Source organism: Osmerus eperlanus, chromosome 10, assembly GCF_963692335.1.
Source record: "Osmerus eperlanus chromosome 10, fOsmEpe2.1, whole genome shotgun sequence".
Taxonomy (NCBI): domain Eukaryota; kingdom Metazoa; phylum Chordata; class Actinopteri; order Osmeriformes; family Osmeridae; genus Osmerus; species Osmerus eperlanus.
The window spans coordinates 11,953,803-11,979,976 of NC_085027.1; the positions used below are offsets into that span (position 1 = coordinate 11,953,803).

General features: G+C 44.0%; 4 protein-coding genes across 5 annotated transcripts; 1 reads left to right on the forward strand and 3 right to left on the reverse strand.

The window, feature by feature from the left end:
* The first annotated feature begins 341 nt into the window (after positions 1–341).
* On the forward strand, positions 342–12,297 carry LOC134027733 (monoacylglycerol lipase ABHD2). Of its 2 annotated transcripts, none has more exons than XM_062470772.1 (11): positions 342–570; positions 1,658–1,752; positions 2,068–2,283; positions 5,265–5,440; positions 6,123–6,290; positions 6,382–6,565; positions 7,367–7,459; positions 7,688–7,786; positions 8,054–8,123; positions 8,242–8,326; positions 10,836–12,296. In XM_062470772.1, the coding sequence occupies exons 3-11, from the start codon at positions 2,075–2,077 to the stop codon at positions 11,042–11,044; spliced, it is 1,293 nt and encodes a 430-aa protein (XP_062326756.1). In that variant the 5' UTR covers positions 342–570; positions 1,658–1,752; positions 2,068–2,074; the 3' UTR covers positions 11,045–12,296. The 2 variants fall into 2 exon arrangements, with proteins under 2 accessions (XP_062326756.1, XP_062326757.1); XM_062470773.1 differs by lacking the exon at positions 342–570 and adding an exon at positions 1,431–1,453 and having other exon boundaries at positions 10,836–12,297.
* A 2,836-nt stretch (positions 12,298–15,133) lies between these two features.
* On the reverse strand, positions 15,134–16,498 carry saa (serum amyloid A). Its single transcript, XM_062470827.1, has 4 exons — positions 16,347–16,498; positions 16,091–16,189; positions 15,647–15,785; positions 15,134–15,505 (listed from the first exon to the last, which is right to left on the reverse strand). The coding sequence occupies exons 2-4, from the start codon at positions 16,176–16,178 to the stop codon at positions 15,364–15,366; spliced, it is 369 nt and encodes a 122-aa protein (XP_062326811.1). The 5' UTR covers positions 16,179–16,189; positions 16,347–16,498; the 3' UTR covers positions 15,134–15,363.
* A 919-nt stretch (positions 16,499–17,417) lies between these two features.
* Positions 17,418–19,883, reverse strand: fth1a (ferritin, heavy polypeptide 1a). Its single transcript, XM_062470826.1, has 5 exons — positions 19,587–19,883; positions 18,991–19,096; positions 18,401–18,547; positions 17,984–18,109; positions 17,418–17,869 (listed from the first exon to the last, which is right to left on the reverse strand). The coding sequence occupies exons 2-5, from the start codon at positions 19,090–19,092 to the stop codon at positions 17,711–17,713; spliced, it is 534 nt and encodes a 177-aa protein (XP_062326810.1). The 5' UTR covers positions 19,093–19,096; positions 19,587–19,883; the 3' UTR covers positions 17,418–17,710.
* A 4,257-nt stretch (positions 19,884–24,140) lies between these two features.
* rplp2l (ribosomal protein, large P2, like) lies at positions 24,141–26,144 on the reverse strand. The gene is made up of 5 exons (XM_062470968.1): positions 26,012–26,144; positions 25,164–25,287; positions 24,717–24,765; positions 24,449–24,544; positions 24,141–24,255 (listed from the first exon to the last, which is right to left on the reverse strand). Exons 2-5 carry the CDS (start codon positions 25,284–25,286, stop codon positions 24,182–24,184), a joined length of 342 nt encoding a protein of 113 aa, XP_062326952.1. The 5' UTR covers position 25,287; positions 26,012–26,144; the 3' UTR covers positions 24,141–24,181.
* Positions 26,145–26,174: the final 30 nt, after the last annotated feature.

Here is a 26,174-nt window from a genome sequence, read left to right on the forward strand (position 1 = left end):
TTGTGTCAAAGTTGTGTCCTTTAGGTCAATTGATTGAATTCGCTATTGGTTAAAAAAAATGTATGCCTATCCTATATTGTACAAAACATGCATAAAAAATGCACGAGTTTACAAGAGTTTGTAATTTCCACGTCTATTGTTTACTATACAGTTGTATTTTATCCGGTTCAATCAATTTCCAAATCAGTAGTCTAAAATTAATTCTAGCCTATCACTAGCCTGGAATGTTTTACTGAAAATACATCTATTTATTTTTTTAACCAATCACGATGTAGAGATTGGGAGAATCCGTGAAAGAAATGACGTAGCTGCTGGTGTAGTCCAATGAGGGGTGTCATGAATAGCTGTCTCATCTGCTAGGAAGTGGATTCCGAGATGTCAGTTGTATAGCCGAGTAGATTCATGGCGATTTACGCCCATGGAAAGCTTGGAGAGCTCTAGAAAGAACGTTCTGGCACGTTAAACTATGTTTAGATAGATATATAAATATATAGCGAAATCCTCATGGAAAACTCAGTTACAGATTCACAAGGGAAGAGGAAACGTCCGGACACGTTTTAGCAAACAACGGTAACGGATCATGTTGCTTTCATAGCTTTTCTCATCACTTGTCCGTAGCGTAGACGGTGCTGCTACTAGCATACACGAGCTTGTCGCATATTAACGTTAGCACTAATAGTAGTAGTAGTAGTAGTAGTATAGCTGCTGTCACTTATTAGTAACCTCACCATTTGACTTGAACATATTTTATACATGGCACAGTGTGATTATTTCTCATGTTTTTTAAGATGCATCGCATCTCTCGTTTTTCGGGTATTGATAGCTTTAAGCTAGCTTGGCAGGATGCGTAACTGTAAATAAGGATGGTGCGGCCGGGGGCCCTGTGTATTCCCCGACATACTGGAAGAGATCACAGAGGGGTGGGAACAAACATAAATACATTGTGACTCTCCTGAATATCTCGAAAAGTACGTGGTGTTTGTTAATATTTCTTGCCATGCCATAGATGTACAAACTGTATGCCCCTGGACTTAATGGACTGGTCAAGGTGTGATTTTATTTGTTTTCGCAGTCATGGGAGCTTAATAGATTTACAAAGTTTTACAGACATAAAGATTAGACACGCTTTTGTGTTCCTTTTGAATATTTTATGAATATTGCCTATGTTTTTCAGATTTAAATGTTCTTCTCTTTTTTTACATTAAGTGGATTTACAGATCACAATTTAGATGTATTGATGGAAATTCCAATTTAATAAGGACAATCCTACATTTAAAACATCTATGGTAGCTCTACAGAAAGAACAGTTTTTATAGTGAACTTAGAGTTGACCTGGGTAGCCAGTGTAGTGATTGATTATTATCAGTGTGTTCTGATTGGAGAATACAGCAAATCATCTCTGGGGAATTACGTCTGTGATTGGAGACTGTTGGTTCCAGGGAGGCGGCTCTAGGTCAGTGCTCCCTATTCAGTAGGCTGGTATGTGGATACGCAGCATTGAATGAGAGGGTTTGAGGTCAGTGCATTGCTGATAATGATGCTGTGGGGCTGTTGATTTGAATGTATCTTAAGACATGGACACCTATGTCTACCAATGTTATGACAGGACTGTTAGGACTTTTGGGCACCGTACTTATTTTGTTTTATTTTGTTCCAGATTTGACCTCATCACTGTGACCTGTCCCTACACAAATTTACTACTTTGGACGAAGAAGATATTTGTTTGTTTTGATCATCGAAACATTTAAAACTGTAAGTATTCAAATTTTACATTGCATTACTTTGGATGGCTCAACAGCATCTGAAACCCGTTTCATTTCCTCTTCTAGAACATATTCCTTGTTTAGTTTCTCGCAGCAGCTGATTGTTTACCTTTTTCATATGAACAGCAAAAATAGTAGTTCCTCTTTGTGACTATTAAGAAAAAAACATTCGACCACTTAGTTCTTTTTATTTCCTACTTTGTTCGGCATTTGTGTTCATATTTCCCTACCGACCAAAGTGATGAGTTTACATATTTCGTGTCCATCAGTCAGTGTTTATTGAAGTCTCATGCGTGTCTTCCAGTGCAATCATGAGCGCCCACGAGTCGGATGTGTACACCCTCGCCCCAGAGATGCCTGCCATGTTTGATGGCGTGAAGCTGGCAGCTGTTGCCACGGTGCTCTACGTCATTGTCCGCTGCCTGAATCTAAAGAGTCCCACCGCGCCCCCTGACGTCACCTATCAGGATACAGCCCTCAACCGCTTCCTCCTCAAGTCCTGCCCCCTGCTGACCAAAGAGTGAGTGATCATCGGCGGTCTGCACACAGATTGCCTGCCTATCTGTCTGTCCACACCCAGCCTGCCTGTCTGCTGCCTGCCTGTCTGTCTGTCCACACCCAGCCTGCCTGTCTGTCTGTCCACACCCAGCCTGCCTGCCTGTCTGTCTGTCTGTCCACACCCAGCCTGCCTGCCTGCCTGCCTGTCTGTCTGTCTGTCTGTCCACACCCAGCCTGCCTGTCTGCTGCCTGCCTGCCGGCCTGTCTGTCTGTCTGTCCACACCCAGCCTGCCGGCCTGCCTGTCTGTCTGTCCACACCCAGCCTGCCGGCCTGCCTGTCTGTCTGTCCACACCCAGCTTGCCTGTCTGTCTGTCTGTCCACACCCAGCTTGCCTGTCTGTCTAATGCCTAGTGTCTGCCTGCCACTCTGGACGTGTTAGTGTGTTGCCATCTGGGCTTGCCATGTCTCCAGTGTTTAACTGTTTACCAGTCTAGGATTCCTTCCATCTGTTTCAAAAGTTCTTATCAATGTGTAGGAGATGTAAGTTCTGGAAAGCGGAACGCTTACTCGAGGGCACACCTTTTGGGTTGGACACAGTCGTGCAAGTAGTTGTCACTATTAAGGTGTGAACTCAGCGCTTACTGTGGTCCATTCCTGCTGTGGTAACATGTCACGTAGATTCTCTTTGAAAATGCAGAGAAGCATTCTCTGAATGTTCAGATTCTCCTGTCTTCTGGCCCTGGCCAGAGGAACCCTTATCCCAGTGTGGATGACACCTTGAGAGCCTCTCTCCCAAGGCTTGTCCAGCTATGGAAGCAATTCTTACTCAACCACGGTTGTTTTAAGGAAGATGTTTTCTTAGGCTAACAGTACATGGCTTTGACCAATGATTAGCTTAATATGGGGAGTTTGGCTCTGCAGGGCATTCTTGCTTATGTGCTTTTGCTTGTTTGCAAGTAAATAAGAACGTTTACTTGGCTGCTGGTTAAGATAAAGTATCCTGTGGTGTGTGTTGTTTTATTAGCATACTACTTTATGATTGTGTTGAATAATACATTGATTGAATTGAAAATAGGTGTTGAATGTTCATCTTAAGCCTAGTTCTCTTCATTTGATTGGATGATTTCAGGCATCCAATCAGTTTGGCTTCTCGTGTATTATTTCACTGGTAGGACTTCCTTTCACATCAGTATTCCTTGGTCATGGTTTTTTTAATGGCTTATGCATCTTTGGTCGGGTAGACATTTTCTGTAGTTTATGTTCAGTGATGCCTGTGAGGATTGCATAACAGTTTCCAGATGACCCCAGAGGACTACGCAGTGATCAATCAGATGGCCTGGAGGAGCCACCATGGAGGGCGGAGCACTGGGACATCTCTGCCACTCCTCAGCATGTGGATTCTAACAGGCTGGTGTTGTATAGAGGGTTAAATGGCTGATTGAAATGACTTCCCCTTTAGCAATAGAACAGAACATTTGTACAATGGAGGGTTGTTTCCCAGCTGTAATGTAGCCCATGAATCACATACAACACACACACACACACACACGCTCATATAAAAACACAAATGCACGCCGTCTGAATCCTGGCCTCCTATGGGTTCTGTTATGCTCCGCAGATCACGTCTGAAGACGGCTTCAAAGGTAGATCAGAGGAGCATGGATAGCGTGTACAGGTTGCCAGGCCTCCTCCAGCAGTGAAAGTCTGCCACTTTGATGTGGAGTTCCGAGCACTCGGGGGCGTCTCTATCAAAGCTGGCCCCCCATCCTGGCCTCTGTTGTCTCCAGGGCATCCAGGAGCACGGCAGGATGCCCTACAGGGGCTTTCTTGTAAACCACAAAGGGAAACGGTACAACAGGCTTTTCTTTTAGCCCTGTTGGAGTCTATTCTAAACCAACCTGACCTGTCCGGGCGGTCTTTACTGATCGTCGAGTTCCTTTTGGTTTATTTTTGTTTACGATATTCACATAACAGGGGATGTTGTTCCAGCAGGAGGTTCTCTGGCTGGGTAATACTTGGCTATTGCCTCCTGTAGATGAACGGCAGCTTTGCGATGGCCTTGCAGCTCTGATCCTCTTGTCCTCTTAGTCCTCATCACCACAAGGAGATCATCCCTGTCCCTTCCCTACCTCCCCAGGATTATCCACAGAGAGAAAGCTCTAGAAGGCTCTAGTCTGACAAATGCATGGTCATTGCAGGTGCATTTGATGAAAGGGCTAATGAATTGATTCTGTGACCCGGGTCGCGTGACTAACCTATGACAGTAATGACAGGAAGGAGGGCAAAAGATTGTGTAAATGTTCATGCAATGGCGGACTTTGCTCACTGCAGTGTTTACTGTACTGTGCGTGTGTGCAATATCCGTTTGTCCTTTGCTGAGGGTATGACACTGTCCTTGCTCTGGTCTGCTAGCGGCCTCCAAGCTATCAACCCCTCTGTAACTAGAGCAGAGGCAAGTTGTGTCTGTGTGAGAAATCACATTCCTGTGAGCTCAAACAAAGGAACATAGTTGAAACCTAGATAAGTGTTGTAGGCGTGTCTTACAGAAGCACATCCAAGCTGCTGTGTGTTTAGGTTTGTAGATCTCTGTTTGGGGAGGCTATGTTCTAATGTGAGAAGGGGAATTTATGGCTATCGGCAGGACGATAAGCCGGTGTTCTCCAGTCTAGGACTAGCTGTAGATGTAATAAAGGCCTACTCTTATCTGTGTTATCTCCGTGGATGCAATGTTATGTAAGACTGACCTCCTCTACACTCGTATAAACACGGTGGATGTCTGAGGGATGCAGCATTTAAGCAAACGTTATCACTGATTGGCAATATAGGCTGTATTGTATGTAACACATCTTTTCCGGTGTGTATTGTGTACCAAAGGTTTAAACGCGAAAGTCAACATTGTAAAAACATGTCAATCTCTGTTACGTGTCGTAGAAGTAAGCAGCACCCTTTGTCCCATTAAACTTTTGTACACGCATTAAAGTGTGTGTGTGTGTGTGTTGCAGATACATTCCTCCCTTGCTGTGGGGTAAGAGTGGTCACCTCCAGACAGCCCTGTATGGGAAGATGGGCCGTGTAAATTCCCCACACCCCTGTGGACAGAGGAAGTACCTACCCATGCAAGACGGGGCCACCTCGACCTTTGACCTGTTTGAGTCTCTGGGGGACCATCCGACAGGAGGTGAGATCGGATCACGTCTTTCACCAGCTTTTTACACCAGTACATGTCAATGAGAATGTGTGTGTGGTGTGGTGTGTGTATTGCCTGAAAACAGAAGTGTAACCATATTTAGAACTGTAATGAGTTAATCGAGGTCACCCCGTACCGAGAGTGGGTGCTTGAGAAACGCTTGTTGATTCAAATGAGAAGCACGAGAGAAGAGAATGACTTGACCGTGACATCGTCGACCTGACTGGAGTTTAATCTCAAGGGGCCGCTGTTTGTTTTTGGGCTTTGGATTCGGGCCCTGTTACAGAATAGAGTTACTTTCAACAGGGGTTATGTCACTGTTGTTGTGAGGACGCTGTTTCAAAGATGGATCCTTTATCTGCGGTGTGGCCTCAGCTCACCTCTGTAAAACACTCTGGACTGATCTCCTCCCACCTGTCCACTCGCAACCCAAATAACATAATGTTACTCGAAAATAGTGAAAATCATGAATACTAGTAAAACCAATCATTTGCAGTAACTTAACCCAGACAGAGGTTTGTGTTGTAGATGTCCAGTGCCACCAAGGCTTATCTTGGGTGCTATTTGCTTACCACACAGAGTGACAACAGAACCTGTTCATATCCGACTTTACATATCTCCGTTTGCAAATGTGTCAGTGACCATTGACCACCTTTGTTGGCTGTTTCAACAGACGACATCACCATGGTGATATGCCCGGGCATCGGTAACCATAGCGAGAAGCACTACATCCGTACCTTCGTAGGCCACTCTCAGAAGCAAGGCTACAGGTGTGCCGTGCTCAACCACCTGGGAGCCCTGCCCAACATCGAGCTGACCTCCCCTCGCATGTTCACCTACGGTGAGGACCACACACGTGACACACACACGCACACGTTGGGAGTGGGCTGGACATCAAGGGGTCATTTCTGTGGTCTGTGTCATGTGGTCAGGGTGCACGTGGGAGTTTGCCGCCATGGTGGGCTACATCAAGAAGGCGTACCCCCAGACCCAGCTGATTGTGGTGGGCTTCAGCCTGGGGGGCAACATCGTGTGCAAGTTCCTAGGGGAGAGCCAGGCCAACCAGGAGAGGGTCCTGTGCTGCGTCAGCATGTGCCAGGGATACAGCGCTCTCAGGTGGGTGTGGGTGTGTGGGTACCTGGTGTGTGTGTCCCAGTCATTAATCCCACCGCTCGGATCTGATCAGACTAATGGGCAGTCCACTCTCACTGGATGAGAACGGGCACAAGGCTTATTTATTTCATGTTGCGGGTGAGGGAGGACAACTCTTAGTAAATGTATTCAACGAGGCGCAGAGCGAGACTAGTTCTGCTGTTGGAAAGGACTGGGTAAGGGTTCCGGATAGAACGAGAGTTGGCTGAACCACACCTTTCCTGTTGAGAGGCTGCCAGGGTCTCCTGGCAGTGACAGTGTGTTCTGTCCAGTGTTTATATATGTGCGAGAGAGAGAGAGAAAGATGAAGAGAGCACTCGTTTTAGAGACAGGAACAGACACACTGTCCTCTTGGTGAAATAGGATTATAGTCCTTTCCAATTAGTGTTTTCCATGCTCTTCAAAGCCATAAAAAATTAATACATCATCCATGCCATCTATTAAATGGACTCAGTCCACTGTATCACTCATCGCATTCCTAGTGTAGAAATAATTTGTGAGAAGGGGGCGTAAGGAGGTGAAAGTTTGACAGTTTCATATTTACGTTTAGGGAAGGGATGTTAAACTCAGTTTGTAAAGCAGCGTAGGCTGCTAGAATGGCAGATTCCCCTCACGCTGAGCCTGTCAGAGTCCTGCACACAAACCACAGCCTGGGCTTTTGTCCCCTGGATTAGGCAGTGCATTGTTAAACGTGTGGTCTGGAATGCAGACTGACTGCGCACAGCTGACGTGTGTGTGTGTGTGTGTGTCCTCTGCGTCCCTCAGGGCCCAGGAGACGTTTCTGCAGTGGGACCAGTGCAGGAGATTCTATAACTTCCTCATGGCCGACAACATGAAGAAGATTATCCTCTCACACAGGTAGGGGCCAAGTTCCTATCTCAAATGCTTCCTGTCAGTAGGCCCCTCCTCTCCAGCACTGGAGGAGACTGTAGTCACAGTGTTGAGGTGACGCGAATCGGCAAGTGATGAGCATGACGTGAGAGAGGGTTCAGGCACAGAGCTGTGACTGTCCTGTGCTGGACTGCACCCTGGGACATCACATGCGTTCCAGCATGGTGTCTCACATCTCGCGTGTGTGTTTGACAGGGGGAGCTTGTTCGGAAGCTCGACCAAAATGGAGGACGGCGATCTGAGCAGATTGTTCACGGCCACGTCCCTCATGCAGATCGATGACAACATCATGAGGTACGGAGACCCAGCGGGGACACACGGGGCTGGAGGTAGAGGAAGAACCATTACTAAACCAGATAACCGTGGTTCTTCCCTCAAACCCGGGTTTGTCTGAGACACTCCGTGTCTGTACACTCCCACCTGTGGCAGAGGAGGGAGAGAGGCCTCTCGAGTACTTCTAGTCTAGCAGGTTGTGATGCGGACAATCATTTGAACAACACCCTCTCTGTTGATGAACAGACACCGCCCAGGTGTGATACGGTGTCCTTCCTGTTTCTACAGGAAGTTCCACGGACACAGCTCCCTGAAAGAGTACTACGAGAAGGAGAGCTGTGTGCATTTTATTCACAATGTAAGTGAACGACAGCCTCCTCTGATTGTGCTGTGTACATGTTATGTTACTTTTGGAACCATGGAACTTTTTTATATTCTTAAGGCAAATGTCTCACATACAGACTTTTATTTTGTAGGTTAACGTGCCACTGTTGCTGGTGAATTCTGCAGACGACCCCCTGGTGCATGAGTCACTGCTTACCATTCCTCGCACACTAGCAGGTAGCTAACACCCTCCCAGTTACCACAACATACAGTATCAGCAGAGGTGCCCAGTTTCAAACTTTGACCGTGAGACCCACACATATCAACCAGTTCGCACGCACACACACACACACCACACCTCTTATGTCTTAGGCTGAGAATCCCCCAATAATTAAAGAGCTTCTTTCTTTTTCTATCTATACTTTTCCTGACTTGTCCTCAAGTGCCGGGAGATCCTTTTCGCATGCACTGTATTATGTGAATGCTCGCGTGCAACATAGTTACTGTGCAACATTCCCGTCAATGTAATTGTGTGTCCCCCAATGTTGATATCATTTATTCGCCCCTACCCCAGACCACGTAATCTCACTCTGAACTTTTGGTGAAACTTGGCAGCCCTGAGCATCAGCAAGACTCAGCATAGCTCACTCTGTCAGAGAGAGCTTTGGCCTCGGTCTAAACTACAGCTCTGGGAAGAGACTGCTAATATATTCTAGGGGGGAGGGAGGGAGGGAGGGAGGGAGGGGGGGAGGGGGGGAGGGAGGGAGGGGGGGAGGGGGGGAGGGAGGGAGGGAGGGCAGAGGGAGGGAGGGAGGGGGGCAGGGTGTGGAGCCAGCAGTTCTTGGAATACCTAACAGAATTCTACTGCCTCAGGAACACAAACACACACACACACACTGTGTTCTCCACATGAGCCTACACACCTCCTTGTTGGATCATGTGTCATTGTCAAGTTTTTTTTCTGTATCTATGACCTAAGTGTGTCATTGGTCTAACGCCCATGTTCTGGACTCTTCGTCGGAAAGAGTCAGACTTTTCCTTTACCGGACGGGAACATGTATTTATTTGATCAGTTGTAGATGGTGTGTCTGTGAAGGGATCTGTCCTGTGGTGGTATAGGGAGATGGCCAGGGGCGTAGTTAGACCCTTTGTACCGGGGCTCTTGCCCCAGTATAAATCTGCTGTGCCCCAGTAAAATCTAAAGTTTGAGTTTTAACAATTTACTTTATTAGTCAGTGCATTCATTTAGATTGATAATCCCAGAAAAAATAAAGGCAGTATCCCAATCAACGCTTGTAAAAGTGTTTAACCGAAAACACAAACCGATGCACGCAGAATTCCATGTCAGCGCGCTCTTCTGAGCTTGCCAAATAGCCCCTGCAGCACGCACACAGAAGTACAGGTGTCGGACTCGGCATACAAGTCAGAATTAAGGTAAGAAAACATTACAAAACTTAAGACAGTTTCTAAATGATAGGCCTACAGATCATCCTATTTTGACTAAACATAAAAACAATATTACATGAAGCTAAAAAAACCTGTATTTGCGCTCAAAGGAATGCGAAAAAAAATCTCTGCCAAAGCTGATATCAAACTTGCGTCCCTGAACTGTTGTATAGTGGGTTAAGCAAGGGGAGTTTCTATAGCCGAGTAGAGCATTGTGCGCAGCAAGCTTGAAAGAAAAAAAAGGGATATGAATAGGGGCCTGTGCCCCAGTAGAGCTTTATGTCTAACAACGCCTGTGGAGATGGCAGAACAGGCTAGAAGGTGACGTGGGTCACTGCCTCACTCCAGGGCCCTGACTGACCAGCTCTGCACAGCAACGTAGCTGCTCTGCCTGCCTCTGCCCCCACACACACACCTTGCCCTGCATACGCACACCTGACTAGAAACACACACCTGATGGGACACACACACCCTCCTCACACAGCCGTCATCGTTCATTAGGAGTCAAAGTCTGGGCCACATCATCTGTTTAGGCAGTGAGCTGTTCAGGGGGGGGGTGCTGGGGGCAGACCGACCTCTCTGCCTCACAGCCCTGTCAGTAAGGATGGCTAGAGTATAGTAGAACCCTGTGGGAGCCTACTGTAGCAGGCTGGGCAGGCTTCCCCCCTAACCCAGATAGAGCATGGAGATCCAGACCAGACCCTGCTATCATGTCTGCTTCTTCGGCTACTCACCTCCTGGAGGAGAACAGGAAGTTGGAAGGGTCTGAGTCTGGGTTTCATACATGAATGTATATGACCTCATCATTGTCTTTATCTGGTCAAGATTAGAGTGATGACCTGATAAAACTGGTGACTGAGTGTCCTAGGAGTGTAAATAATGTAACTGACTGTACCTGGCGAGCCAGGCTCCACTGGACCTGTGCGCAGTAGAGGCTGGCTCTTTGAGTCCACGGTACACACACACCCTTTCTGTCCACACAGACCATTTCCTGGTTGCCTTATATTTGCTATCTCCTAGAGCTGTAGTAGCTGACATGCCCTATGTGTCTCCCTCTCCTGCTCCCTTTCTCTCTGTCCCTCCCTCTCTTTCTCTCCCTCTCCTTTTCTCCCTTTCGCTCTGTCCCTCCCTCCCTCTCAATCACTCTCTGTCCCTCGCCTTCTCTCCCTTTCTCTCTGGCCCTCTCTCGCTCTCTCTCAATCCCTCTCTTTCTCTCCCTCACCTCTCCCTTCCCCTCCCTCTCTCCCTCTCTCTCTTGCCCTCCCTTCTTTCTCCTTCCCTCTCTCTGTCTGTCCTCCAGAGAAAAAGGAGAATGTGATGTTTTCCCTGACACTACACGGGGGCCACCTGGGCTTCTTTGAGGGGGCGGTCCTCTTCCCCCAGCCGCTCACCTGGATGGACAAGGTCATCGTGAGTTACGCCAATGCCATCTGCCAGTGGGAGAAACAGAAACCACCGTGCCAAAGCGGGCTCCTAAATGAGAGCCCCTGCCCAGAGAAGAAAGATTAACTGCTCACCCCTTTCTTTCTCTCTCTCTTTCTTTCTCCCTGCACCACAGGCACCACAGGTCTCTCCTGTGGTGCACTGGGCAACTCTCACGTCCTCTTCTGTCACACGTCTCTCCTGTACCCCCCCCCCCCACACACACACACACCCCCACCCCGACCTGTAAGGGAACTAACGACTAACTGCCTTTTGAGCTTATTTCTGTTGTTTGGGATCTGACAAGACTCACAGTTGATTGACCGATGTGTACACGACCAACGGAGATCCCCCGACAGAGAAACCCAGACTCAGCCTGGCAGACCCAACATGACAAAGAAGGTGAAGCCCACTGGCATCCAACACAGTCTGAGACTACGCTGGAGAGCACCTTTTGTAGACGTGCAGTGCACCAGATCTATGCTGCAGTCCAGCCCAGTCACTGCACATCTACAGAGCTCAATGCTTAAACACCGCCAAGGCTTAAAGCTAGGTTGCTGTCTTAACCAATACAGCCTCTCTACAATGTATGTTACTCACATACTGTATTACCAAGTCAGCTCAGTTGGGGTGTGTGTGTGTTGTTATCATGTGAGTTCTGTTGATCTGATTCTATTCATTATGTGTCTCCCAAATGTTTGTGTGTGTGTGTGTGTGTGTGTGTGGGGGGGGGGGGTGCACAGTTATATACACTCTTTTTTTTAAAGGGAACAGTTATTTATACAGGAACATCCAGAGTAATTTCCAGATCTTTAGCCCCTTGTGATACGAGTGATTCAAGTTTTCCACCTCTGGTAATAGAGAGAAGCAATGGGTGTCTTCATCCCAGAGATCAGTCCATGCACATTCTCACTGTCTCGTGGTTCTCTACTTTAATTCAATGCACTTTATACATTGTTTGCCAAAAGTTTTTTTTATTTTTAAAACCTTATTTTTGTTTGTCATAGTTTAGGTTTGTCAAGTGTACAAAGTTCATCGGGTGTAAGTTGACTTTGTTTTCTTGAATGAATATAGAGGATGAACAGGAGGGAGAGAGGTCCATAACTCCTCATGTTATGATGACTGATGATCCCCCATATTCAGATTCAGTCCTGTGGTTTCCCCTGTCTGCTGTCTACCCAGTCACCCTACCCTGTCACCCCTCTACCCTGTCACCATACCCTGTCACCCCTCTACCCTGTCACCATACCCTGTCACCCCTCTACCCTGTCACCCCTCTACCCTGTCACCCCTCTACCCTGTCACCCCTCTACCCTGTCACCCCTCTACCCTGTCACCATACCCTGTCACCCCTCTACCCTGTCACCCCTCTACCCTGTCACCCCTCTACCCTGTCACCATACCCTGTCACCCCTCTACCCTGTCACCCCTCTACCCTGTCACCATACCCTGTCACCCCTCTACCCTGTCACCCTACCCTGTCACCCTACCCTGTCACCCCTCTACCCTGTCACCCCTCTACCCTGTCACCCTACCCTGTCACCCCTCTACCCTGTCACCCCTCTACCCTGTCACCATACCCTGTCACCCCTCTACCCTGTCACCCTACCCTGTCACCCCTCTACCCTGTCACCATACCCTGTCACCCCTCTACCCTGTCACCCCTCTACCCCTCTACCCTGTCACCCCTCTACCCTGTCACCCCTCTACCCTGTCACCATACCCTGTCACCCCTCTACCCTGTCACCCCTCTACCCTGTCACCCTACCCTGGAAGCCCTCTATTCTTGACTAGCAATCGGTCTGGTTCTCAACCATGACAATATCTTTATTTTAGAGTAAATAAACTACCTAACTGAACCTTTCATGTAGATGTGGCATTGCCAAAAACTTGTTTTAATGTTTTTTGTTGTCCAGTAATCTGTGACCAAACTCAAGGTCACATGGCTTAAGAAGATAGTTTACCTCTGGGATTCCTGTAACAGGCATGGGTTCTTTATGAAAGGGTATACACGGTAAAAGAGAAACCATGGGTGAACTTGAGCTTTGAGGTGTGTGGCAAGTAGGAAAGCTAGAGTTATGACCCAAGTCCTAGAGAAAATTGTGTACTTGACCTTTTGTGAAAGAAACGTATGCAAGAAATGTGTACAGCCTCCATCGTTACCTCTTGAATTAATACATGATAGTAATTAATTACGTTGCATTCAGAGTTACCTTGGTAAGTCCAGAGTTCCTCACTGTGGAGAAATGAGAGAGAAATCTGGATACTCCCAGTCCTAACCCAATTGTTACACACACCTGTTGTGTCATATTTATGTAAGGTGTGGTAACATTGTGAGGATTTATTTACTTACATTTTTACTCTTACTTAAAAGAAGTTGTGATTATATTGACTTGATTTAGCCTAAGAGATCATCGTCTTAGTAATTCACCTGTCTAGTGGGTGAGCCTGTTGCAAATGTTGTCTGTCATTGGCTGTTACTGGACTGCAGGGGAGAAGCACCATCTCAAGCTTCAGAGGTGGACTCTGGTGTCAACAGTTACCGTAATTTCTAAGCAATGGCACCATCTGCTGGCTAGATGTAACTGCGTAGGACTTGTCAGGCTTAGATGGTCGCAAGTTATTTTCCAACAGACTTTCTCCTTCAGTGAGATGATAGAGTACAGTTTTAGTGAAGACCCAATAGACAGTATCCAAGATATGTTTTGCTGATCACGGAAACACCAGTTTCAACTCCACACTCGCCTACAGATGATTATACACCTCTCCCTCCCCTGACTTTACACAGAAGTACAGGTTTGGATGTGTCCCTATAGGCATCTTCCAGAATGCAAATGTTTTTATGTTTGGTAAGCTGCTTTTTTTTGTATTGTATCATTATTGTGACTATTGCAATTTATTCTTGTTGTTTTCTTGTATGTGTGGGGAGTGTGAGTGGTTATGAACATATGCTGTCATATCACCAGCTGCTGGGGGAAAAAAAACGAAATGGCCTGATTAGAAAACCAATGATATTGTAAAGAAAGCTATATATAAAGTCTGATTGGGACCATGGGCAACTTATGATGGACAGAGGCAATAACAGGGTTTCTTTCACTTACTACTTTGTTCAAAGCAAATGTATACAAGTATTATAATGCTGAATGTCGAAATATTTGGGAATCATATCAATCTTATTGATACACTTATGTTTCCTAATGGCATCTGAAACATTCCCATCCTATGTTAAGTCCTTTTACAGTTGATATGAAAGTGTATACATTTTAACAGCTGTACCCTCACACAGTATGTTTATGGATGGCAAGGTCTCATGAAAGATCCCAAGCTTTGTCAAAAGGAGTGAAATTAAGCGTGGTGAAAAGGTGACGCCAAATGTCTCCTACCAGGGGACGTTGTCTCTGTTTACCCTCAACATTCCAATCCAAGCCCAGACATGGAGTCCATCACACTCACACCTGTAATCCATGTCATCCTGTACACATTCACTTTAACATAGTTGACTTTTTGTTTACCATTCCTTTTAATGGAAGGAGATGTTAACTGTTTATGGAAAGGTGGGAGATGCGGTTATGTGTACGTGTCATTTTGGTGCACTGATATGACATTATGAATTTAGATAACTGGTGCATTTTTCTTAAGAAACCAGTGGCGTGCGTATGACGTAATGATTTTGACAAATATGGTTGTGTTCCAAAAATAAATTATTTTCTCGTAAAAAATAAAATGACTTGTAGCATTATTGGTTGTAACTGAGATCTGGATGATGGTATTAGTTCATAAGCTCTAAGCATAAGAATCAAACGAGAAGGGTGTTGATTTCTTCAAAATAACTGAGTATTTTGTTGATGTTGAAATGCTTATGAAGAAACCATAACACAGTACTGCTGTTTTTCATTTCACTGGTTTCATTTTTAGCAAGGTTAAGGTGAGGGTCCAGAGCAAAGGGACTTATCTAGTGGCGCCTAACCGATCTGGTGTGCCTGTACATTCTGTACTATAGGACTGCTCTTCTGGAGGCAGTGTTGTCTGTTGTTCCTCATCTGGATAGTTACTGAACCATGAGGTTATCCCCGACCAGGTGATACTGCATGGTGAAAGAACCACCTGATGTCATCTGATTGATTTTTGATTAATGTCCGCTAACCGAAAACCACAGAAATAATAGACACATTCACATTGAGTTAAAAATGTTTTATTGAATGTTAAAAGCAAGCCTCCATATTATGAAGTAGAAAAGGCATGGAGGCCAGGTGGAAGCAGAAACAAAAAAAGAAGATATGATACAAGAATGCTGAACGCTGTGTTCACCCTCAGCTACCTGAGCTGAAACTGAATATTTTGCTCGGCAGCTAACTATGGGTGTAGTTTTACCACCTTGCTGCTGCAGTACTGACAGGCGACCTGCTTCAGTACTTGTCAGGGAGTCCTTTGGGTCGGTAGCGGGATAGGTCACCTCCATTACGGCCCCAGCGATTCGCTTCCTGGTCGGCTTTGGAGTCCTCGCGATTATTCCCACTGCTTTGCCCTGGTAACATCTCCCGGACATTACTGAGACAGAGAAAGGAAAAGTGCTAGATATAAACACTGTCTACACCAGGGGGCGTGCGGAATACTAGATAGGTGTTTTCTTAAATTTATGGCCTGACTGCAAACATTCAGATTTGATTAGGCTGATGGAAATTGACTCACCTGATGACACTAGCTGCAAACCTGCCTCCAGGTCCTCTCTGCGCAGCATCGTGGTTTCCCCGGGCATGAAAGTACTTGTCTGAGTACTTCCAGTTAGCCTCCCTCATGTCAGTGTAAGCACGTCGCATGTCCTTGGCACCTGGCAGTGATGGAAACAGTGGTTGTAGTCGGTGTACACTTTTGTTTGACCACTCTTGTTTACAATTGATTTCAGTCGCTTGCCACAGGAAGTTAAATGAATAATGTTAGATTTGTCTTCCTAGACTGACATGAGCTGTGAAACAATTGAGAGAACATTCGTAAATCACATTAAGCAATCTTTTGAGTTATTTATATCAGTGTCATTGAGACACACCAGATTAGACCAGTCTTTACATCAGATTATATAACCCATCAGAGGATATGAAATGTAACATAAAACCTATAGTTTAGGTCTCCAGTCACCAGCAATTGCTTGTCCAGGGAACTTGTACCATTGGGCATGGGCCCCTACCACAAAAACCAGAACCAGTCCAACCAGAGGTAGCTTCATTTTGTAGGTTACTGAAAAATGTAGAGAGCATGTTAGAGTACTGATGCATCTACAGACCAGCAGATGTTTCTTAGCAAGAAAAAAAGCATTTTTATATTTACATTATTAACAAATATTATAGCACAGTATTTGCTAATAGTATTTCACACTGGACTAATAGTGACCTGCCTTAGAGCTTCTCAGTCCGTTGGTCAATCCTGTGAAGTCTCAGGGTGATGCTGTCAAACGGCTGTGCAGCTCATCCTTATAAACCTTCCCACAGTGGGATGTACTGGAAAAAGTGAATCTCCAGCTCCAGCCCTTGTGCTTGATGAGCCAAAAAATTTAAGAATATTCCACAATTGTGCAACTCAAGGAATATTCCACAATTGTGCAACTTCAGAAATATTACACAATTATGTAACTTAAACTGTGTTTAACCATTAGGTAAGATTAGTGAACTGAATTCAAGCTTTTTCAGTCTGTGGCAAAAATACTGGGCTGGCTGAATGGGAAGACTAATAAACACTGACCAAAATTATAAACGCAACACTTTTGTTTTTGCCCCCATTTTTCATGAGCTGAACTCAAAGATCTAAGATGTTTTCTATGAACACAAAAGGCCTATTTCTCTCAAATATTGTTCACAAATCTGTCTAAATCTCTGTTAGTGAGCACTTCTTTGCCGAGATATTCCATCCACCTCATAGTTGTGGCATATCAAGATGCTCATTAGACAGCATGATTGTTGCACAGGTGTGCCTTAGGCTGGCCACAATTAAAGGCCACTCAAATGTGCAGTTTTACTGTATTGGGGGGGGGGGGGGTCCAAAAACCAGTCGGTTAGGGGTGTTTAAGGATTTAGAAAGTGATGAAAAACCAGCAGGACTTTCCATCGTTTGAAACTGAAACTTTGCCACATCACATGTTCCATCTTGTGCTTTTCTTTGTAAACGAAAGTAGAATTGTGCACAGCTGCTGTAATTTCAGACTATCAATTGTCCCCCCCGTAACTAATTTATGACCTCTTATACCCCATTAAAAAATATGGTTTGTAAAAAGCTTTAAAATATAAGTGGCCGCACCCGTTACCACCACTGCCAATGCTCCTGATAACCAGCAAAGAGTATGAAGCAAAGAGTACAAAGCATTTTATTGAAGCACTAGTTTGGCTAAAGATCTCTACAAAGGCATGTGTTACAGCACAATCTAGCTACCTTTGATTTTAAACACAAAAAGAGACACCAGCATACAGATCAGTTAGAATCCAAGTTCTATTTATTTGGTTCGAGTAGGGCTGTTGTCATGAAAGGCAGCAAACAAGGTGACAGGACACAGCTGGGACTGAAAGAGTATGTGCAGAAATGGCTTATAGGACAGAGTGATGGCTTTTAGGTTACGCAGATGATATCCAAGTAGTGCAGAATGTTGCCTAATGCAATGGATTTTACAGACCATCGACAGTCCTCAACTACACAGAGAACAGTATCTTGGATATATTAAAAGCTAGAAGAAATTTAGCATGAACATGCGATAGATCAAAGATGGAGGGTCTAGCTCCTCTCCTTGCCCAGGGTGTGTTTGTCAAACAGGTATTCAGCCATGCCGTTCTGGGGCGCACCCATACGGCGCAGGTTGGTCACCCAGTCGCCCAGCTCCTTGATGGACTTGACCTGCTCATCCAGGTAGTGAGTCTCGATAAAGTCACACATCTGAAAGGGGATAGGTGGAAGGTCATGGTTATTCATGTCCAATGGGATATTGCTTAACTTGTGTAAACCTATATTAGTTGTAATACAACTAGGTTGGGGTGTGTGTGCACTCACGTGAGGATCGTTATGGTCTGAAGAGACCTTGTGCAGGTCCAGGAGTGATTGGTTGACACTCTTCTCCAGTTGCAGGGCACAATCCAGGGCCTCCACACCACTGACCCACTCATCACGCTCTGGCTTCTACAATGTACACCACACACTTCAGTTAAACACTCACAAAACTTATGCGATACAACTTTTTTTTTTTTTTTACTTAATCCTGTCAGTACCAGCTTCTCATGACTGTTATACTAGGCCATCTGCTGTGGTTGTGTCTGTAGAAGATAAGTGGGCCCATCCCTCACACCCTCTATATCTCCCCACTTTGTAATGCTGCTCTCTCAAGATCACCCTATCACATCTCCCCATATAACACTACCGTTGTAGGCGTTTGCTTACTGAGCTAGGAATATATCTGTACATGAAACCCACCCTGATGTCCTGCAGGAAGATCCTCCCTCCCCTCTGGTTCTGCAGCTTCATCAGTTTCTCAGCATGCTCACGCTCCTCGTGGGACTGGTTACGGAAAAACTTGGCAAAGTTGTGCAAGGCCTGGTCATCGCGGTCAAAGTAATACGCCTGAGACCAATAAAAGGAGTAAGTAGATGATTGGTTATGTGAGGGAGGGGGGAGGAAAAAGATCTAGCTTTACTAAAAACAGTATACTTTTGGGAAAGTTCTAACTAGGTGAACATCAAAAAATACTTTGATTAAATAATATTCAAAAAGGTTCATGTTTACATTGGTCACTGACAGTTGGAGGCAGATAAGGACCTGAACTGGCTGCCACTATCTCTCCAGGAATTTGAGTTCGAAGTCCTGAAGTTAATGACTGCCCAATCTTACCAAAATATATACTCATACCGTCAACATGCTTAAGCCACACCTGCAGTAATTGAAACTCACAATGACTCAGAAGTCCTGTGTCCTTACCAATACTGGCACTTAAATTAGTCATATGGGTACTTGTGCTTATCATGTGCTTCTCCAAGAATGAAGCTCCCTCCTCCCTCTCACCTTACCATTGACAGGTAGACGTAGGAGGCATACAGCTCCAGGTTGATCTGGCGGTTGATGGCTGCCTCGCAGTCCTGGTGGAAGTTCTGTCTCACCTGGGAACTCATGGTTCTGTCGATGAGAGAAAGCAAGACTGTCAGAAACGGAGAGCAGGCTTGACAATAGTACTACTACGTTAGCATTTTTCTGTTACAAATCAATTAGCAAATTGGTTTATCAACATAAGCTGCTGGTGTAGTTTACAGCGTACAGCATACACAAAGAGGGTACACGCAATAATAATAATAATAATAATAAATTCTTACTTCACCATGCCATCAAAGCGAATCAAGGAGACGCTTTTTATAAGCCATTTCTAAAACAACGCACATATTTAGCTACTACAGACTGAAGCTTCGCCTATAAAGTAGGCCATGAATTATTGCGCACTTGGCCAAAACAAGCAACATTGCGTAGCTAACCATCTACGACTACGCCACTAGCTGCTATGTACTACTAATGCTAGCTATTGGCTAGTCTGCCAAGAACACAAGGACATTAGCTAGCTACGATAGCTTAGCTGTAGTGCTACACAGTATGCATCCAGTTTGATCAATCTTACCTTGGTTGATTCTCGAAGTCGCTTACCACTTAAATTATTTGATTCTTCCGAGGGTCTGCTTGCTGGATCGCTAATTAAGTTAATGTTTACTTTCGTAGCGTGTCGGATTAACGTAAATGTCTTAGCTACCGCGTGAAATTCAAAGAAAACGTAAAAGTAAAATACTTTTGGTAATAGATAGCCCAGTAGATTAGAGTAATCGAGTAGTATTTCAAGACAGTGGAAAGGTTGCCGTTCAAGCACTGTTGAAGCAGGTAACCTTCACCGTCTCTCTGAAAGAATTAGTGAGTGCTGCTGTTGTTGCGCAGAGGTACAAGTAAATTATGTCAAACGGGGAGGACAGAGCGTGCGCAGCGTTTCAAGCCAATCAAATCATCGCTTGTCTAAACGATTTCGATCTTTCGAAAAGACATCGGACTAATTATTTTTTTACTTGATAGTATCAGAGGTATATAATGTTTTAAGATTTCAACCCAGACTGACAATTAGAGATATATAGTTAAAAGTGAGACGTCCATATCAAACGTGCGCATATGTTGGTGCATTTATTTTATATCATGCTACGTCTATATCTATGATGCACAGTCTTTTGCTGAATAATTAACCAGCATCGTGCAAACATGCCCTTCTAGGTTTAATTGTTGGAATGCTGCTTCAGCATTCCAAGTATTGTTCTTTGAATCTTTATTCAACTTCTTCATATTCTTCTTATTGTTGGAATGCTGCTTCAGCATTCCAAGTATTGTTCTTTGAATCTTTATTCAACTTCTTCATATTCTTCTTATTGTTGGAATGCTGCTTCAGCATTGCAAGTATTGTTCTTTGAATCTTTATTCAACTTCTTCAACTGTTCTTTCTGTTCCTTTCAGCGCCTTCAAATCTTCAGCTATTAAAACCGTTCAGCTATCAAAAAATTCAGCAGTTTCAGGCCATGGGTGCTATGACTTTTCAGCTTTGTACCTCTTATGCTTGAATTAATATAAATCAATATTCATAATATTTTTAACATGGGTTTCCAATGGAGTTTTCTTTCAAATCCTCTCAAACTTCTTTAAACTTCTTCAACTTCCAAATTCTTCTTTTTCCTCAATATTTCAGCTAGAGCCACCATTTAAACTTTAAAATGTTGACAAAACCCTAAACTATTTTTAAATAATTCAGCTTTTTGATATCTATTCAACTTTTTGCAATATCACTGATTATGGTTCACGACTTTTTCAAGCCGTTTCTGAGATTTACATGGGTGTTTACGTGAAACCCTAGAGTGTAGACTGAAACGCTTAGAGTGGAGGGCAGCTTTGGATGTCGTTGAAAAAATATTTCTAGTTTGCCAGCATTGCCACAATTTTCGCTCTTCATGCTTCGTTTTTGGATCAATAGATAGCTAATTTTGTGCTGGTCGTAGAAAGTTGTCTGTTGAATCCAACAGACGTACATATTTGTTCAGAGCCCCACGAAAGCGAGACAAAGTCCAACTCTCGCCCCATAGAGACCAATGCAAATCTGGTGACAAAATCGTCAGAGAAAGCAAAAAGAACAAGATTTTGAAACTGCCGGTAGAGTCGTATTTCTGACCGCACAGAAATATAAAGGACATCTCTGGTTTCGGCAGAGTCTTGGGTCTCGGAAAATATCCTTATTTTTTGGATTGGACGTATAGTTTTGCGTCTAGGTTAACTTGTTTGAGGTGTGGATGCTAGGTAAATGTTCGTTTTTCTCTCTGCCTAGCTCGTTAGCCATCACAGCTGCGCCATCACCGTGGCAACCAAACAAACACGCACCAGGAAAGCAAAAGGAACACGTTTTCGAAACTGCAGGTAGAGTCGTATTTCTGACTGCACAGACATATACAGAATATCTCTGGTTTAGGCAGAGTCTTGGGTCTCGGAAAATATCCTTATTTTTTGGATTGTACGTACAGTTTTGCGTCTAGGTTAACTTGTGTGAGGTGTGGATTCTAGCTACATTTCTGTTATTCTCTGCCCTCAGCGCGTTAGCAATCATAGCTGCACCATCACCGTGGCAACGACAGACACGCACCACTCAGTCTCACGCAGGTGATTGGTATTAGCTGATTAGTGGAGTCACAAGACAGAGTTTGATAGTATTTCAACCTAATACAATTTACAAGAGGTGACTGCAGGTGCTGCTAATATCTCTTTTACTACTATTGCTAATGGAACTGTTTTATTCTACTACGCCACTGAATGCGTTTACTTGACCATGAGAAACCCAATTACTAGCAATTGTCGGTTTATGCCATACGATTACTCCGTTTACATGTGTAATTAGTTATGCGATTACTCAATAAGCGCGTCTACATGATTCTTTTTATTAATCGTTGTACGCTCCACGGACAAAACTTGCACCATCATCCTTCAGCAACAAAGTATCGCCGTGTCTTCCTGTATCGGCCCTACTGCTGTATGTTTCATTCAATCAACACATTGAATGCACACATCTGCTACTGCTATTACTATCCCAACTATAATTTCAGCTGTTAAGACTATAATATTCTTTTTATGACTAGCTAGCCTAGGCCTACTTCTTCTTCTGTTTACCAGTTCAGCTTTCAGCTTCTCCTGCATTGTATTTCAGCTCTTAGCGTTGTTAGATGATGCAGTTCAGTTTCCACACTGCCTCTTTTGTGTGACTCACACATTTTTGTGTGTATTTCTGTATTTTCTGCAATTTAAGAAAAATCATTTCATCTTTCAGCATTCCAACGCATTTTCAGCAGGAAATGCCTTTCTAGTTTAAATATGATTCACTTAGCTGCTTGTGATTACTGCCACTTCTTCCTATTGAACCAGAAGGGGAAATCTGACATGATACAACTGCCTTAGTGATCTAAGGTCAGTAGTACTACATTAAAGATGGTTTACTACTTCAGACCCTTGGATTTAGTGAACCAAGTATCCCACATACCGTCTCAGAACCTGGTCCATTGCTGAATAGTCATAACTATCACATCGAAATGCAATGAGTACGTAAGGCTCGACCGAGTGACAGCTAATGGGAGGACACAGTTAGGTGATAGGTATGTGTGGACGCAACTACCCTCACATTAAATCCCATGTATTTAGCCTACCATTAAGCTGTATGTGCCCTATAAGTCGGCAATGTCGTTTTAAATTCAACGTGCTGTAGCCTAAAAGTCTCTCGTTTACAGTCTAGTATAGGCCTAAATGAAGTTGAAAACCCCCGACTAAACAGGAAAACATAAATCGTCAACAATAATCAACGTGCTTTACGTGTGACAGAACACACGGTATACCGTCTAATTGCAGACAGCGGAACAATATAATACCATAAACATTGGTACGTTAAGAGCTAGATAACAACTGTCTGGGTTCACCGTTGCCGCCTTGTCTAACTGTATGTTTATTGGATGACGCGTGTTTTTACACCCTTGCTATACCGTACATCTGGCAATTCAACAACGAACCAGATATTTTTCAAATAGATCTGAACTATAGGCCTAAAAGTGATTGGTTAGCCATTGTTTTTTATTTTTTACTGTGACTACAATATAAAGGACCAAGTCTAGTTAAATCACGTGGGTATGTCAGTAAAAATGGTCAGTGAGTGTGAAGTCCATCTTTTCCTCATGTAGGCTACATCACAGGTCCATATGCAATTCAATTGAGTGCGTATGACCTAACAGTAAAGTCAATAGCATTTGTTGATTCGTTTAAAAGCGCATTAATTCGTACATTAAGCTAAAACACCCACATCATGGCTGTTACTTGTCTCATTCCACGACATTGAGCATAAGTTGCGACACTTATTTAAAATGCCGTGAGCCTAATTAGCATTATTGGAACCACCTGTAATGAACCATTGACGCCTGCTTATTCGAAAAGAAAGGGTCAATAAAAAACGATATCGCATCTTTATAACCTTATGGCATAATATAACCTGTTGGATATGGCGCGATGCTTTATGAGATTATACCATTGTTGTTGCAACTATGTCTTGACGGCAGTGACAGCAAATATATGTTAAATGTTTCGAAAATAATTAAGACTATTCGGGGAAATGCGCCACTGAAACTGTTCTCCAGAGAAATCAAGCTGTTTTTGCAGTTGTCATGATGACGCAGGATGACCATGCAAAATGAGTTTCTTGGTAACAGACCTTTCTTCATCATTAAAACAATTTCTTCAGTATGTTGCTGGCTATCCAGATGGCCCAGTTGTCACCAATATTCACTTGATATTAGAAGGTTTTACAATATACAAATATATTGTATTGGCTACATCTATAAGAACAAATTAAAGTGACCATTGCAGTGATTTACATGGTATAATGCAACAGCAAGCTGAGCACCTACATGTGTTCAAAGTTAGGCTACACTTTCTTCTAAGATACATCTTTGAGGGAAGATTTGTTTGGATAGGAGAAAGGCTTTAATCACAGTATTATTATAGCATATTCAAATTTTCTTCATGATAAAAAGGTGTGTTCATTGGAACATCTGGATTATATTAAGGCAGTAATTTGTTTCACACTTGATGCAAAATCCATGTAATAAAGAGGCTGAAAGTGGTATTATTTCTATGAACAGTTTATTTATTTGGTCCGGAACGAGTTTAGTCAAACAGGCCGAATCCCATGTCGTCATCAGACTCTTCTGATTCATCCTTCTTCTCTTCCTTCTCCTCAACTGTAAAGATACAACACGTGATAAGACAACAATCTAGTAAAATCTATGCTATGCCAGACAAACCTACTTGTACATGTCCTAGTAATTGGAACATTGTCCAATACATAAAAATGAATCATCTGTCAAATACTGCAGACAATATCCCTTCATATGTAAGGATGGCAGGACTGAAGTTCAAGGGTCAGATGCTCACCTGCAGCTGGGGCAGCAGCTCCTCCTGACCCAACAGCTGCAGAACTGGCCACTGCAACAGCACCTCCTGCTGGCATGCTGGCAAGCTTACCATAGCCTGGCAGAGAACACAAGTTGTTTATCAAGTGATAAACAGCCTCGCAATATACAAGTTTGTTTTTGTTGAACAGAATCCTCCACAATGTACAAATCTGAACAAAATAGTAACCATCAACATTCTCAAACCAAAGTAGAGACAATATTGACACCATTAACACAGAAAAGCTCACCTTGGGCAATCACCTCATCCACATTCTTGCCACTGAGCTCAGAGATGACCTGTTCAGGGAAGACATTTAACAGTAGGTTATGCATTTTAAGGTTACAAGGGCTTCATATGGGTACAACTCACTTCAAGAAAATATATTTTTCCATCTATTCGTTTTCTTAGCTGGGATGTGTGTTTAGGAATAACCTTAAAAAAGGACTGGAGTGCCAACTAATATAAATTAACATGCAATCAGTGTTCTTTTCCCCCATGGTGTAGGTATAGCTGGCTTAAGATGCAAATATGGAGGACGTTGTGGTTAGAAGGCTCTTTGAATACTAAAATGCATACTTCTGACTTAAAAAAGGTCCCCAGATGCAGCACATCAAGGTAATAAGGAGAGCCTTTAAAACAGCCCCAGACCATGAGGTTGACAGAAGATGCCCAACTGCATACACTCCCTTCATACCTTCTCCATGCGTGTGTCATCAGCCTCAATGCCAACACTCTCCAGTATCTTCTTGATGTCACCAGCCGCGGGGCTGTCTTTGCCTGCAAGGGCAGCGAGCAGGTAAGCAGCGACGTAACGCATCCTGCAATGAAAGGAGTACATGTAAACAGGACTATCCTTGAGCATACTGATTGAAGTGTCATACAAATTGACTGTCCATAGGGGGTATAGGAAATTGATTGACAGTCTAGAAAAATGGTTCACCAGTCGATAATGAAACGTCAACGTCGTTTTTGAATCTCTTAACTGACTGTTCAAACCAAGACAGCCAAGCCTGCTGCAAGACACAGCCAATCCACTTCCCCTTAAATTTTGATGTACTGGATTCTCTCATTAGACTTGCTCACTCAATCCTACAGACAAATTCCAGCAATACACCGTTTCTAAACTAGCATTTTCAGTTGGATGTAACCTAGCCGGCTAGTAGTAGTTAACCGTGGTTGGCTTATTTTCTATCTTCTACCTGTGATCTACAGTAGCTACCCAACTAACAAGGCAAGCCACTCTTGCCAATACGCCAAAACCAAAGTGTAGGTATCTAAATTTTAGCTTAACGAAACTTGAAAATGTGTCCATCCTCGATTTTAGGCCTTGCACCGTTGGATGCACCAGTGAGGGCGACTGCACACATGGCAGTAAGGCTAGCGTAGTAAGCTAACTTGCCGCTCATCTGTCACTACATTTCTCAACACATTCACATTGTAAAGATCGAGACACACTCCTAGTTACGTTTAACGTTAAGACGTTACACTAGGTTTTTGGTAATGTGATATTTAACCATTTAAACACTTAACTGTGCAACTTACTTTGTGCTGGTAGGGTGAGCGCGTGCTGACGGTAAGAATTGCACAGGCAAAAAGGAAGTAGCAAGGGAGAACGGAAACGGAATGACGTTCGCATGGTGGAGAGGGCACAGTCATTGGTGGACAAAATCACTGTGTAGCCTACTTAATGATAAAACAGACGATA